General features: G+C 50.7%; 1 protein-coding gene across 1 annotated transcript in view; it reads left to right on the top strand.

The window, feature by feature from the left end:
• The window catches only part of SPTLC1 (serine palmitoyltransferase long chain base subunit 1), a 43,868-nt gene extending 40,219 nt beyond the window's left edge, over nucleotides 1-3,649 (top strand). The window contains exons 14-15 of the mRNA XM_059141592.1: nucleotides 1,141-1,214; nucleotides 2,266-3,649. Coding sequence (XP_058997575.1) covers nucleotides 1,141-1,214; nucleotides 2,266-2,359 — 168 coding nt within the window. The 3' untranslated portion in view covers nucleotides 2,360-3,649. The remainder of the gene's footprint in view (nucleotides 1-1,140; nucleotides 1,215-2,265) is intronic.
• Nucleotides 3,650-15,876: the final 12,227 nt, after the last annotated feature.

Below are 15,876 nucleotides of genomic sequence, written 5' to 3'. Positions count from 1 at the left end.
AGATGTTTTCAGGAGTTAGCTCCCTCAGCACACTCCAGCTGTTGGGTCAGTAAGCGTCGGCTGTGGGGCCGCTGGGGGTTTCCGGTGGGGGGTGTGGCCTCGGGAGGGCAGCCTGGCCGCAGACGGCGTGGCCCCTCTTCGGGCTGACACCCTCACTGCCCAGCCCTGGGAATGCCTGTTCTTCCTTCATCAGTCCGCTGGCTCCGACTGATGCTTTTTCATAATTCACAGACCAAGAAATGCGAGTGTTTGTGAGCACGCTCGCAAGGTTATACACCCCCCTCCCTCCAGAACATTTTCTTTTTTTTTTTAAAGATTTTATTTATTTATTTGACAGAGATCACAAGTAGGCAGAGAGGCAGGCGGGGGGGCAGGGAAGCAGGCTCCCCACTGAGCAGAGAGCCCGATGCGGGACTCGATCCCAGGACCCTGAGATCATGACCTGAGCCGAAGGCAGAGGCTTTAACCCACTGAGCCACCCAGGCACCCCTTCCAGAACATTTTCATCTCCTGAAAAGAAACCCTGATAAACCGTGACTTCAGTGTGATTTTTATACTTTCTTTATTTTGAGAGAGAATGTTTAAATTTTTTAAAAAAATGTTGGCAGATGGTTGTGGTATGGAAAAGCGACGCAGACAGTGGGGACTCCAGACTCTTGTAGCCTGGTAGGACCTGCTCGAAGGTAGGTGCGGAATGCGAGGAACTGCCGGTGTCTGGGATGGGAGTGGTCTGTCCCTGTGACCATCCCGGGGTCACTGTGCAGTCCGACCTCGGGGTGGTGTCCAGGACTTTGCTGGCACTGTTTCCCCGTGTTCTACTTCTGCTTTGCTTAAAATGGAAAGCCCTGGCCACCTGTGGCTACTTGAATGGAGTCAGATTAAAAGTGGGGTCTCGGTGCCAGACAGCCACACGGCTGGCGCGGTGCCCTGGGCGGCGTGGAGCAGAGGCCGCCGTAGGACGGTCATGCCGCTTGGGGCTGCTCGGGTTGGGGTCCTGGTGTCGCCGTTTTGCCTTCTCACAGTTGTAACTGGAGAAGGGAAGGAGCGCTGCGGTGGCGGATCGCATCCCAGAGTCCGCTCCCGTTGTAGTGAACCCGTGTCCGCAGCCCGGGTGCCGACCTGTCCCTCCTCTTCCCGCAGTGCATGAACAGAGGCATCGCACTAACCCAGGCGCGCTACCTGGAGAAGGAAGAGAAGTGCCTCCCCCCGCCAAGGTTGGTGGACGTTACAGGGTCACTGGACCTGGGTTTCCTCCTCTCGGGACTCGGGATAAGACGTGTTCTGTTCTGGAGATGTTGGGAAGGCTGTGACAGGACACGGAAGAGTGTGTGCTGTACTACACAGTACGCCGTCGGGTTTCTGTTCCTAAACCGGCCATTTAGAAACTTCTCATGCTGAAGCCCCCCCCCCTCCCGGACACGCTGTCCTCCCTCAGTTAACCCAGACGTGTGAGACCCCAGGACTGGGCTCCGGTCCGCAGAGGTCGGCCACGCCCCTAAGCTGCACGCGCTGTGCCGACCCTGTCCGCCACGAGGGCCGTCCTGGGAGGGGCGTGTCCGGACAGTGGTCTCGACCCCACCGCTGGCCGGAGCGCCGTGTGGCACTTGAGCTGGCAAACACGTGTAAACCACCCAAGGGAAACCGGGCAGCAGTGGGGAAGATCTGGAGAGGTCCGAGAAGCCGTCCGCGGGAGGGGAGCGCTCGGACTCCTGATGTAGGATCAGTGCTCGTGCCTCAGCACTTCCGGGAGCTGAAGATGGAGACACGGGAGTGCTCGGGGCCGCAGCGCGGGGTCGGCGAGGCCGGAGGTGGAGGGCGCGGGCCGTTCCCGCTTGGAAGGGACTCAGGCTGCCAAGAGCAGGCGGTGCTCAGGCCTCACGTGTGGTCAAGTGTGTCAGACTCGCGGGTGCCCCTTCTAGCAGGGCGGGCAGTGGTGTCCAGACCCTCGGGTGCTTGCGGGGCCAGAGCACGGGCTTGAGAGGGACGAGCCAGAGGGCCCTGGAGAAGGGGGGTCCGGGGCGACACAAGTCCCGAGCACGTGCAGACGTGCAGGTCCAGGCTGGGCTTCTGGAAGACCGACCGCTGGCGGCCGCTCAGGTGCCCCGAAGGCCCTGCCCTCTCGTCCCTGCTGCAGGCGCCGCGCGGTGAGGAGGGGGCTGTCGGCGGCAGGCCCGCTGCTGGCTGCGCCGCCTCCCAGTAGGACTTGACGGGCCGAAGCAGGTGCGGGAGACGACTCTGACCATGTCCTGTGTCGATATTTCCCAGCATCAGGGTTGTGGTCACGGTGGAGCAGACGGACGAGGAGCTGGAGAGAGCCGCGCGCACCATCAAGGAGGCGGCCCAGGCTGTGCTGCTCTAGGCCGGGGCCTCGCGGCCGCCTCACAGCACACACACGGGCCTCCGCGTCAAGCCTTGTGATCTGGGCGGGGCCTGCGGGGACCTTCGGGGACCTGCGGGGGTGGCCGCCGGCTGCGTGGGTGCGGACTTGCCACCCACCGCGAGAGGATCCTGGCTGGCTTTAGAAAGGAAACACATTCAAAGCCCAGGAGCTGGTTTGTTTTCAAGAAGAGAACTGATGACCGCAGATAACTGGTATTTAAACTGTGCTATTCAGGTGATCTACTGTGCTAGCATTTTATACTCTTTTTTGTTGCTCGAGGATGGAACCTCAGTTCATCTCGTCTCTCCAGTAGCAGAGCGCGCAGCACTCCTTAGTGTTTCCTAGAATTACGTCTCTGCCGCACTCGCGCCTGGAGGGACGCCCGTCCGGCTGGGGCACAGCCCCCTTCTCGAGGGTCTGACTCAGCCCTCGTCCTGCACAGCTCAGCGGCGGCTGATGTATGAGGAAACACATCTGTGTGACTATGACAAACTTCCTGTTGTGATATATTTGAATCCCAGAATTTTTACATACACTAAATTTTGATGTTCCGGCATTTCTGATAGCTAATCTTAACATCCCTAACCAGGGAGGGTGTAGTCACTGTATTTCTTAAGTGATCACTAATTTAAGTCGAGGACGGCTTTATTTTAATAGAATGGACCTTCACATTTATTGTGTGTTGATTTCTAATCTGTCCTAGGAAGAGGGTCACTGTGATGTTCCCAGAATAGAAATCGTGTCCTTGATGTTTTAGGATATCCTGAATGTAGTCCTTTTTGTGGAGTGGGTTTGCCCGAGGACATGTAAACTACAGCCTTTCTTGAAGTGAAGGAAATTTACTTTTCCTGGGAGCTCACAGAGTTCAGATATCTGAAAATGTGAACGCACTAAACATAACGTTCTTAAGTTGCTCTTTAGCGATCTGTTTCTTCCTTAGCAAACCAGGTTTGGTCAACGTTTGTGCCTGGTGCCACGGGGTTGTGCGTAAATACTACACCATTGTTTCTTGTCTTAGTAAAGGTAAAGGAATAAAATTGTTTAAAAAAATGTATAAGAATGCCATTTTTATAGTGTGTGTTCATATTAACAAATGGTCTTCAACGTCTGTTTGAATAACCTATTTTTTAATGTTTAGTTTCTATTTTGCTGGAGGTATTTCGTACATACGTGCCTTGTGATTGCTGCTGCTTTAAAGGATACGGGACTCTCTTGGGGGATGAATCTTTTGCTTTATATTTTAATGAAATAAACCTACATTCCTAATAACTAGTCTATTTGCACGTGTAATATATTCAACAGAATAGTCTCTTGACTTTTTTGCGTACATTGGGTGGTAGTCTTAGTGTCTGTTTAGAAATTATTAATCAGATGTCGTGGTGCCTTTCTTCAGTGGCAAGTATCTGCGCTCCTGCCGGCTCCTGCTGGTCGCGCCTGGGCCACCCTAAGCTGTGCCTGGCGTGGGCAGGTGGTGATGGCAACTTTTTTGAGTCACCATTTCACCCTCTAGATACTCATTGCTGTGTTTTAAAAATGACAGAAGTTGGGGCGCCTGGGTGGCTCAGTGGGTTAAGCCGCTGCCTTCGGCTCAGGTCATGATCTCAGGGTCCTGGGATCGAGTCCCGCATCGAGCTCTCTGCTCGGCGGGGAGCCTGCTTCCTTCTCTCTCTCTCTGCCTGCCTCTCTGCCTGCTTGTGATCTCTCTCTGTCAAATAAATAAAATCTTTAAAAATAAATAAATAAATAAAAATAAAAATGACAGAAGCTCCTGAAAAGAAGGTGGAAACAACACACGGTGGTTAACTTCAGCCCTTGGGAAAGTCAGCATTTTGAAGAAAAAAGCAAAACTAAAGTCTTTCTTTTAAAACTACACAGTGACCAACATCCAGTTATGGACGCCACAAAACATACCTGCTAGGAACAACAAAGCTGTATAGAAGTGAGGCAGGATGCTGAGAGAAAACTCTCGAATCTGAAGCAGGGCACACGTTTCTCGGAGACTCGGGGTTCTGGAGGGCTCTGTCTGTGCCCGGGCTGGGGCAAGCAGCACGGAAGCCACTGGGGGACTGTTTTCACTTGGCACAGGTGCCCGTGGGGTGGGAAGAGCCGGGTGACTGCTCCCCGGCCGTTGGCTACAGCCAGGCTCCAACTCGGGAAACGTGGGGCCCCGGACAAGCAGGGACAGAGAAGAGCAGTGTTCCAAAGCTGGAACTCCGGCATGGGGCCACACGCCTTTGTCTGTGCACCACGGAAATGCGCTGCCCCATTGTAGGCTATATTTCAATAACAGAAATCGTATAATGTGCATTTTTACATCCATGAAAGAAGACAAGAATCAGATGTGCAGGCCTGACGCCATCTTTCCTTGTGGACGCAAAACCGTAGTATCCCAGACGACAGAACATGTGAGGACGATTATGGCCAAGTCCATCTCCGTTATCTCTGTCTTCCCAAAACACTGTCCTTATGAGGACATCAAATAAAATCACTCCTAACACATCTACAGTATGGGTTTTGTCGTAGAGAAGACCTAGCCTTCGTGATCTTCCCCAGTGTCTCGTGAAGAGGAGGGGCCGGAAGGTTTAATGATGGCGGAGCACGCGTGCAGTAAAGCGTCGTCTCTGCAGAGCAACGTAGAAAACAACACTGTCCAGAGATTTGAGGGAAAAGAAATGTGAAGTCTCCAGACTTTCTTTCAGGTAGGGGGTTGGTAGAAAACAATGTTAGGTTGGAGCTGAGTACTGTTCACAAGCCCTTCCTGAAGAGTCTGCTGGGGGACCGCTCCATTGGATCAGGAAATACCTGGGGAAACCGGAATTAAAAGAGTAAGTTGAAAAGTATTTAACAGAAAAGAAAGCAATACAAGGAAGAACCGGGTACAAAATCCGCATGAAACGGGGAGCAGAAGCCCAACCAACCATAGAGATGATCGCGTTAGAACGTGAATGGACAAAACTTTCATCCAAAGGCTGAGGTTGGTCAACTACACAACAGACCATGCCGGGACACAGCACATTCAGAGACACGAAGAAGTGGAAAGTCAGGAGATGAATGATGTGCCACGCGATCGAGAACCATAAGCTCGAGTGACCAGTATCCGTGTCAGAAAGCCTCTTAAGACAAGAAATACTAGTACAAATAGCGATGTTTTGGAATGATAAAAAGTGTCTGTGAAGTGAAAGTACAACAGTTAGAGGTGTATGTGCCCCTAAAAGCAGCGACCTGACATCCTGAAGCAGAACTAGCGTAGTTGGAAGAACAGATCACCTAACAGTAGTAGTTGGAGACTTGAGCAAACCCGTCGTCCGCAACTGACGGGACAGCCGGCCAGGAAAGGACTCGGAAGGCCCGGGCGGCGCGTGATCCAGCTCGCGGACACCGGCCTGCGCCCTGCAGTCGTCCGCCGGGAGCCTGCGGGACACGGTCTCCCGCTGCACACGGCGCCTCTGGGGTAAGCCGCGTGCTCGGCTGTGACCAAGTCTCAATAAATTTAAAGATTGAAACCATAGAAAAATCTATGTTCTCTGCCCGCAACACAATTCAGTCGGAGATTCTCAAAAGAAAACCGGACAGGCTGCGGCAGCGCAAGTCCGCGATCAAAGAGAAGCCACAAAGGAAGCTTCTTACACCTGCTGATCCGGCACGTGGAAGAGTTGGCGTGACGCGGCGAGAGCAGGGGCCAGAAGGCTCCGGAGCTCTAAATGCCGTGTCAGGAAAGAGGGGAACATCCCAATCAGTCACCTCAGCTGCTCCCCGAAGACACTGGAAAAAGACGAGCAAATGAGGCCTGAAGGGAGTAAAGAGTAGAGGAAATAAAACAGAAAAACAGAGGAAATCAGTGGAACTTGACAAAGCCTGCAGGACTGGCCGCGGAGACACAGGCTAGCCAGGGGCGACAGAGCCGGAGAAATTGGAAAGATTGCAGAAGGAGATCCCAAGTTTATGCCGGCCGGTTAGACAGCGTGAATGAGGAAGACACAGACTAACAGATTCCATAAGAAAAGTCTGAGTAAAAGGGTAACCAATACGTTGAATTAGTAATTTCACATCTTCTCCCAAAGTTGTCCGAATCCAAATGGCTTGACTCGTAAATTGTATCTAACGTTTAAAACACAAGCAATACCAATCATTCACAGGTTTATTTCAGGGGAAATGGAGGAGATGGGACCGTCTCTGTTCATCCTGTTTGATACCCGTGACCCCAAAGCCAGACCAACTACAAGAAAAGAAAACGAATGTCTTTCCCTCCTGAACATGGGTACGGAAGTCCTAACTGCCAGTCACGGATTGTCTGGAGAATCTGGAGCGGGGAAGGAACTGGGCCGGAAAAGGGTAAATTCATCTGCAGCGACTCCATATGCAGAGACTCTTAAGGCACCGATTGAAGAGCTGTGGTGATAAGTGTGTTTAACGAGACCGGCCGATGCCGGACCCGTACATGAGGAGGGATCGTGTTTCTGTGCATTAGCAGCAATGTGAAATGAAATTAAGGAAACAATCCATAAATAATAGCATTAAAATAAGTCGGTAAATTTACCAATAGCTGTAAGACCTGTACACTGAAAAGTATACAAAGTAGAGAATATTGCTACGAGACATTAAAGATTTAAATAAATGGAGAGACATTCCGTGTTCCTGGACTGGAAGATTTCCCACATCGATGTACAGATTCAGTGCCGCCCTTTCCAAAATTCCTGCAGATTTTATGCAGAAATCAACAAGCTGATCCTGAAAATTTATATGAAAATAGAGACCTATAGTAGCCAAAACAGTATTTTAAAAGAAGAGTAAAGTTGAAGGGTTTACACTACCTAATTTAAAGAGTTGCCACGGTACCTCCTGCAGTCAGTGAGACGTTACGGTACTGGTTCGAGGGGTCCCTGTGGAGCAGAGCTGAGCGTTCAGGAATCGGCCCTTACGCTTCTGGCCAGTTGGTGTGAGCGGTGCGCAATCCCGATTCACGAGGGAAAGGGCGGTCTTCTCCACGAATGCTGCTGAGAGAACTGTGTCTTGTAGGAGATCAGACGACGGCCACCCAGAGAATCCAGTCCTGATCCCTGGAACTTGTCGATTTACCTTCTCTGGAAAAGGGGGTTTGTGTATCTGTGATGCCGTTAAGGATTTTGAGATGAGATGGCCGTGGATTACAACGGAGCGCCCTCGACGCCCCCACACGTGTCCTTCTAAGATAGAAACAAAAGGAGGTGCCCCTCAGGCACGCAAGGTTACCCCGGGGCAGGGGGGGGGGTTGTATGAAGACAGGCGGAGGGACACCAGCAACCCCAGAAGCTGCAAGCGGCAGGGAACGGGTTCCCCCGGAGATCAGGTGGGTTTTTGCCTTTATGACCCTTGATGTAAAGTAGACCCTTGCGGGGTCCCTGAGTGGCTCAGTGAGCTGAGCGTCTGGCGCCTGATTTTGCGCGGGTGGTGATCTCAGGGTCTGGAGGTCGTACCCCACGCTGCGCACGCGGCCGACTTCGCCTTCTCTCTGCTCCTCTCCCGCTTGCCCGGCCCTCCCTGCGCTGGAGCGCGCGCTCTCGCTCTCTCTCTCAAAACAAAATGGAATTTTAAAATGTCAGCAAAGTAAAACAAGCACAGGGTTAAAAAGTCAAATCGTATTGAAGGATTTCCACCCCAACAGCGCCCAGGCTCGGCCGCACTCTCAGGAGGAACCCTTCAAGCATTTCCCCTTCGTTCCTTCTGGGGAATAAAACACGGCCCTGCATGAGCTGGTGCCTGCCTTGCGTCACCCATCAGCCTGAAGTCATAGGTAGGGTCCCCCGTTTGGAAAATGCTTGGTACGTACCCTCTCCCCTTTCCCCGTTTGAATCCCCCTTCCTGGTTTATTTTCCTCGGAGCCCCCAGTGGCCGCGCGGCCGGGACGCTCGCGGACCTGCCCTCAGTGTCTCCGTCTCACTGGGCAGACACGGGCATTTGAGGTGACGAGAGCCGCTGGCCTCTTCCGTGCAGTCGGTGCTTCTGTGTGAGGACGTCCTCGCGCTGCTTGCTGTCCGCTGACTTCTGGTCTCTGACTTGCACGTTCAGGGCTTTATCTGGAGTCTGTCCTGGGCCCGGGATTCGGAAGGGGCCCGAGTTTATTTTTCTTCTCTGTTCCATAATCCCAGGTCGCCCTCTAAACAGTCCGTTGCTTCCCCATTCAGTCATTTCTGTAGCTCATCTCACACCGCGGCTCGTACAGACGCGTGATCATCTTCAAACGGTCATTTTCTCTCTGCCTGTTCCTCTGTTCCTGCGTCAGCCTCGATAGGTCTTTATTAAAATGTGGCCCTGGGCCCCTGGGTGGCTCAGTCGGCTGAGTCTGGCGTCACGCGGGCGGTGATCTCGGGGTCTCGGGACCGAGCCCGGCATTGGGCCCCTGCTCCGCGGGCTCTGCTCGTCCCTCGGCCTCCCCGCCTCTCTCTCATTCTCTTTCTCAAGTAGATAAAGAAAATCTTTAAAAAATAAAAAATTAAAATACGGTCCTTTAACATCTGGCAGGACACACCCACCCTTTGTTTTCTCTAAAATTTAATTTAATATTCATAGATTTTTGTGTCTTTATATGTATTTTTAAATCATCTTGTTGAGTTCCTTTGAAAAAACCCAGCTGGAATTTCGGCTGACCCTGCGTTGCGGTCACATGAGGAGGTGCCCGTCTTAGCGTTAGACGTGAACACGCCTTAAGCGCGGTGTCTCGTGCTCATTCGGATCTGCAGTCTCCTGTGTCGGACTTTTGTTTCCCCACAGACGGATTTTGGATTCTTTTATAATTTCTAGAGATTGAATATTTTTAGCCATCCTAATTTGTATTTTATTATATGTAGTAGAGTTCTTGCTGGCACAGAGAAAGACTACCCGTTTGTTGTTTGTTGTTCTCCGTTTTCTCGCCCACGTTTTGTTTAAATTCCTGTTAGTTAACACACAGTGTGGTGCTGGCTTCAGGGGTAGAATTGGGAGGTTCAGCACTTAGCGGAGAACACACGGTGCTGGCCACAAGCGCCCCCCTAACAGAGACTTGCAACAGTCCACCAGCCGGAGGGTCATCCTCTGTATTGTTCCGATGTTAACGTATGTGCTGCCCCAGGGGGCACAAGACCATTAATTTTGAAAACTGATCTGGAAAACGTGCCCAAGTCCTGCACACTTTCTAATACAGTTGACATTTAAACAGCACGGGTTTGAGTTGCGTGGGTCCTCTTATATGTAGCTTTTTCCAGGAAATACAACCCAGTACTCTGAAAGAATTTTTTTATGATCTTTTAATATCATTTTCTTTCCTCTGGCCTACATTCTTGTCGAAGTTCAGTACCTAACACACAAAATATGTGTTCATCGGCTGTGTTCTTGCTAAGGCTCTGGTCAGCACTGGGCTATTAATGGTTGAGTTTGGCGAAGGGGACGGGGTCCAGCGTTTCATGGGGATTTTCTACTGCGTACGTGTCAGTGCCCCCAACCCTCATGCTGTCTAAGGCCCAACTGGGGTTTGGGGGTTCTTCTGTTTTCTTTCTCTAGGTAGATGTTCATTATTTTTCTTATTTCCTTTTCTTTAGTCACAGCACTGCCCAGATCTCCAGAGCCATGTTAAATGGTGGCACCGGCCCTGGGCACCCTCACCTTGTAATGAATCATAGAGAACGTCCATCTAAAGTCTCTCTGTGACATTTCTCCACTTAAGTTAATGCCGTGGGATTGTTGGTACGTAACCTTAGCAAGGGAAGGAAGCTTGGATTCTCTGAGAAGCAGACAGCAGCGTGGAAACAGGCGCGCAGGTGATTTGGCCCGTCTGGCCTGCCGGTCTGAAGGGTGCCGTTGGTTGGATTTGAATGCCGAACCAGCCTCACAGCCCCAGGACAGCCCCCCGCCCCGTCCCCGCGTGGTCATGATGTACAGTTGTTTTAATACATCACTGGTTCATTTTGCTACTGTTTTGTTGAGAACGTATGCATCTAAATTCATGAGACATGTTGACGTCTGGCTTCATGTGCACGTCCTCTGTGTTGTGCCTTGGTACAGGTGACCGTGACCTCATAAAATGGGTGGGGAAGTTCTCCCTCCCCTTCTCAGCACGGGCAGACGTCTTGTGAAATGGGTGTTCATTCTTTACATGCTGGAGAAATTCTCTATTGGAAAACATCTGGACCCTGGAAGTTTCTTTTTCCAGGAACTTGTAAATTACAGATCCTATTTTTTAAAGCTTCTAGGAAGATTCATGGACTGTTTTATCTTGCTGGGTTTAGCAGTTTGTGGTTTTCCAGGAATTAGCCCATTTCTTCTAAGTTGTCAGATTTCTGACACCCGTGACAACCTGTGTCCGGCCCCTTTCATTTTGTCGGTGGCGATGTGTGCCCTCTCCTTTTATCCTGTCCGCTGAGCGAAGGGCTTGTCAGTTTTATGGATTTTCTTGACAAATACGGTTTTTGTTTCGCTAATTCTCTCATTTTTATGTTTTTATTTTCAGTGATTTCTGCCTTTCTAAAAGTTCATCCTTTCTGCTGTTTCGTTGCTGTCGCGTTCCTCCCTTTGTCTTGTTCCAGCCTCGCGAGCTGGAAGTTAGGTCACTGATTGATGCGTTTTCACTTTTCTAATGTGAACATTTATTGTCTAACGGAAACACCACATTGGCTGAACCCCACAAACTTTGCTATGTTGTATTTTCAGTTTCGTTTCAGTTTTCATTCAACCCTCATTTATTTTTATTTTTAGCTTTCCTTTGGGCCTTCAGCTCTGCCCACGGAGTATCTAGAAGTGTGTTGTTGAATTTCCAGGACTGGGGATTGCTCGGTTGTCTTTCCCTTACTGATGTCCAGTTTGATCCTGTTGGGGTTCGAGTTCACACTCCGGATGCTCGGCACTCTTTCAGGTTGGTTCAGGTTTGCTGTATGACCACGGATGTGGCCTCTCCTCACGGCCAGCGTCCTGCTCTTGTTGGGGGCATCCTCGGGAATGTCAGGCAAATCCGGGGACCGTGCTGGGGCTCCGTCCTCCGCAGCCGGGCGGGCTTTGTCTCCAACAGTGAACGTGAGCGCGGGGCGCTGAAGTGCCCGGCTACGACTGTGAACTAACCCGTTTCTCTGTTCTTCTCCGGCTTTTTGCTTCACATAGTTTGAAACCTTGCTGTGTGCTACTCACAAGCGGGGACTCCCAGATCTGCGCGGGTTGATGAGCCTTCACCATTCTGTGAGGCGCTTTTTGTTATTATCGTCACTGTTGCTTCTCTTGTGAGTCATCCTTGCGCGACGCGGCTTCCCCTTCTTCTTTCCCACGCGTCTGCGGCACTGTTCTGAAGTCATTTTCTCGTAGACCGCACGTCATCGAGTCGCGCGTCGCCCGCTCTATCTCTACTTTTTCCGTTCTTAAGTTTTTCTCTTTCCTGAAGGATAATAGATCTCTGTCTTGTAACCGGCATATTGATACCGTAGCATGTGACGTAGTCATTCGTCTGTTAGAGCTCAGGTCTGCCGCTCTGGTGCTTTGTTCTCTCTGTCCGCAATCTTTATTCCTCTGGCTTTTTGTTTTGTTTGTTTTGGTTTGGTTTGGGGGGGTTGCTTGCTTTCTTGAGAGTTACGTGAACATTATTTAGCGTCAGATTCTTCCTTATGTATATTTTTTACAAGCCACTTGGCATACCCTCCTGCCGGTTGCCCTGGCTGTGCCGCGTGCCTCGTGATGCCTCGCGACGCGCCGCCACCCGCGGGGTGAAGCCTCACCTCCGATTACATCTTTGACCCTCCCCACTGCTTCTTTTCTTTTTTTAAGATTTGATTTTTTTTGTTTGACAGAGAAATGGAGAGTGAGAGCTCGCGCTGGCACAAGCTGGGGGAGGGGCAGGCAGAGGGAGAAGGAGAAGCAGCTTCCCGCCGAGCAGAGAGCCCAACGCGGGGCTCGGTCCCAGGACGCCCAGACCATGACCTGAGCCGGAGGCCGACGCTTCACCCACGGAGCCACCCAGGCGCCCCGAGCCTCCCCACTTCTTAAATTTAATTGTCCGAAGTGTTTCCCCTGCAAGCATTGAGCACCACATCAAATGGTGCTGTAATTCTGACTTCAAATGTAAGGTATCGTTAAACTCAAGAGAAGAAGAACGGTCTGTTGGGTTTGCCTCTGTGTCTTCTTCCACTGACCTTGTCTTTCTCTCTGAAGGTCCCTGTTGACAACCATCTGCCTGTTGTCATTTTCTGCGTCAGTCGGCTCGGGCTGCCAGGACACACCCTTCTGTCGGGGACTGCCTCCGGCCGGGAAAGTCCCCGCCAGTACAAGGTGCTTGGCTCACTGCCAGCAAAATAGCTGCAAGTATACAACGAACTTTCTGGTGAAGCCCGCCTAACGGAGGACATAGTCATTGGCTGTTTCACATTTAATCCGCATAGTAACGGGACTCTCATGGGCTCTCCCCATGGCTCGGCCCCTTATTGGTCACCCTGCTGCATATAAGCTGAGGAAGTTGACGAAATAAACGGAAATGAAGCATTAACACCGAACCAGGCTCATTGTCGTCTTTGCTGGCCGAGGGCGACACCCTTCAGCCCTGGGGCTCAAACAGCCCAAGGGCAGCCCTCACCGTTCTGGAGGCTGCAAGTCCAAGGTGGCGTGGGGCTGGCGTCGTTTCTCCCGAGGCCTCTCTCCTTGCCTTGTGGGCTGCCTCCTCCTGTGTCCTCCCAGGGCCTCTATGTGCCCATGGCCCTGGCGTCTCTTCCTCTTCTTGTAAAGACCACTGACCCTATCAGATTGGGACCCCCACCCTTAAAACCCTGCTTAACCTTAGTTACCTCCTGAAAGGTCTTCAAATACGGTCACACTGAGGGTTGGGCTCCAACATACGCATGGTGGAGCAGGGGGCACAGTTCAATCCAGAGTATTTTTTTTAACGTTTGGGGGTTTCCTTTACCGATCTTTAAGGTAGATCTGCCACCAAATTCTTTTAATTTTCCTTCATCTGAGAAGTCTACTTCTTCATTTTTGAAAGACAGTTCTGACAGATACAGGATTCTGGCTGACAGGTCTTTTCTTTTATTTCTAGAAAAATGTATCACTGACTTCTGGCCTTCATGGTTTCAGAAGAGAAATCTGGTGTTACTAGTGCTCGCTTCGGCAGCACATATACTAAAACTGGTGTTACTAATTCGGTCTTCCAGTACAGGTAAGCATTATCTCTCCCTGGCTCTTGAGGGGTTTTTTGTTTTGGTTTGGTTTTTTGTCTTTAGTTTTGCAGAAATTTAATAATGACGCGTCTTTGTTTGGATTTCTTTGGGTTTATCCTACTTAGATTTCCCGCAGGTTCTTGAATGTGTAGTTTTATGTCTCTTGCCAAATTTGGGAAGTGGTCAACTATTGTTTCTTTGACTTGTTTTTTCAGCCACACCCTCTTTCTCTTTTTCTGGGACTGGAATGATAAATGTTGCCTATTTTGGATACTAGTTAGACATCTGTTTCACAGATCCCTGAGCTCCATTCATTTCCGGCTAGTCTGCTTTCTCTGCTTTGTTCAGACTGAAGAAATTCCATTGATCTGTCTTCAGGTTCATGGATTCTATCCAGAGTTGTCTCCATTCTACTATTGAGTTCATTAGTGAGTTTTTATAACTTCTATTTCTTTGCAGAGATTTTTTTTATTTTTTCATTTTTCTCAAGAGAATTTGTAGTTGTTTATTGAAACATTCTTTAAAAAAGAAAAAACTTATTTACTTGACAGAGAGAGGGAGAGAGCATGAGCAAGGGGAATACCCCACAGGGGGAGGGGGAGAAGCAGGCTCCCCAAGGAGCAGGGAGGCCCACGTGCAGCTGATCCCAGGACCCTGGGATTATGACTGAGCCAAAGGCAGAGGCTTAACCTACTGAGCCACCCGGTGTCCTTACTGAAACATTCTTAATTACAGTTTTAAAATCCTTGTCGAATAATTTCAACAGCTTTTCACTTCAGTATTGGCATCTGGTGGTATTTCTTTCTCAAAGTGTAGTTTTCCTGATTGTTAGTATCATGAGTGAATTTGTGTTGCATCCCGCACAAAATTGTTGTTCTCATTTTGGGGACCCTTGAAGCCGCTTAAGTCTTCGATTTTAGCGGGCAGGTCTCGCCTTTTGCACTTACTGTCTAGGTTCTGACCTACTTTTGTGGAGAGGGTGGTTCTTAGAGCCCTTAAGGTGCTGCTGGCTGGGCTCATTGTTGGGCGCTTCTGGGCCCTCGCCCGGCCCTCCCTCTTGCTGCCTGGAGGGCGGGAGTTGCCTTCCCGGGGCCACCCGTTGCGAGGCCTTGTCCTGCATGGGAAGTGGGAGGGGCTTACCCCACTGAGCCTGGGTTTTCTCCTGCCACTGGGTGCAGAGCACAGAGCTGCTGGGCTGTACTAAGCCTGCCCCCTTGGAGGGTCAGCCCACTAGGTGGAGTGGGGGTTGGGTCAGCCCTGGGGGCTTTGAAGGCAAATTGGGCTCCCTGCTGAGTGGTTGGTTAGCAGCCCCCCATTTGGGCTCTGTTGGGCCCCATCTTTCCTGGTCCTTCTGCCGGGCCTTTCTCGTTTTGTTTGTCTCTGCCCGTGGGCAGATGTAGGCTTCAGGCCTCTTCGGCACCGATGTGGGGCACATGGGAGATCACAGGCCTCAGCACATCGCCACACCTGTCCCCTCTTCTTTCCTGCTCTCAGGGTCCCTTTGCCATTTTCTGTCAGATTATTTCCAGGCTCTTCAATTATATTTAAGAGAGAGGAGGTGGACAGGTGCATTTATGCTTTCTTGGTCTGGAGCTGGAAGTCCCATTGGAGAACTTATGAATGGGAGATGGAATCTAAGAGCCACTGTGGGGCAGGCGCGGAGCGGGCAGCCCGGCCGCCGCTGGAGGGCTAAAGGAGCGAGTGGAGTTTTCATGGTCTAACTTCAGTATCCTGAAGGCTTTTGTAAGACAGAGGCCCGTTTCCCTGAGTTCTTGGACAAGAACACTCAAGAATGCTTCTTGGGGTTTGTAGCTGCCCCTTACCCAGCAAAAGCACGTTGAGGCGCTAGTCTGGAGGGAGAGGGGTGCTCGTCTGCAAAGGCCCGGGACACTGCTCCGTGCCCCCATCTGTAATTTGTCTGCCCTTCTGTCCATCCGTCTGTCTGTGGGTAAGTGTTTCTCTAATCACCTTGAGTATCACACCTCTTTTCTCTTTTCAAAAAGAAAAAACTTGCTTTATTCAGTATCCGGAATTACTTAGCATAGTAAGTCAGGACTCAAAGACAGCCCCTTGCCAGAATCTTTCTTCAACAAAGAGGCCAACATTTAACACAGCAATGACAAAATTTTTTTAATTTTGCCCTTAACAGCCCTGAATGAGTACAATAGAACATCAGCATTTTTTAAAGCCTCTCCAGGTTGCGATTTCAGTAAGCTTTCCTTCCTCGCATGCTCCGTCGTCTCTGAAATATGACGACGCCTCTCAGATGTGGCTTTTTACATGAAAGCATCTTAACGAAGCAATACATAGTTCCACGGCAAGAAGGCCACCGCACAGGCGTGTTCCACGAAGCGTCAC

This window comes from Mustela lutreola, chromosome 12 (assembly GCF_030435805.1).
Source record: "Mustela lutreola isolate mMusLut2 chromosome 12, mMusLut2.pri, whole genome shotgun sequence".
NCBI lineage: Eukaryota > Metazoa > Chordata > Mammalia > Carnivora > Mustelidae > Mustela > Mustela lutreola.
The sequence above is the reverse complement of the archived record's forward strand: the minus strand, read 5'-3'. Positions and strand labels throughout refer to the sequence as shown.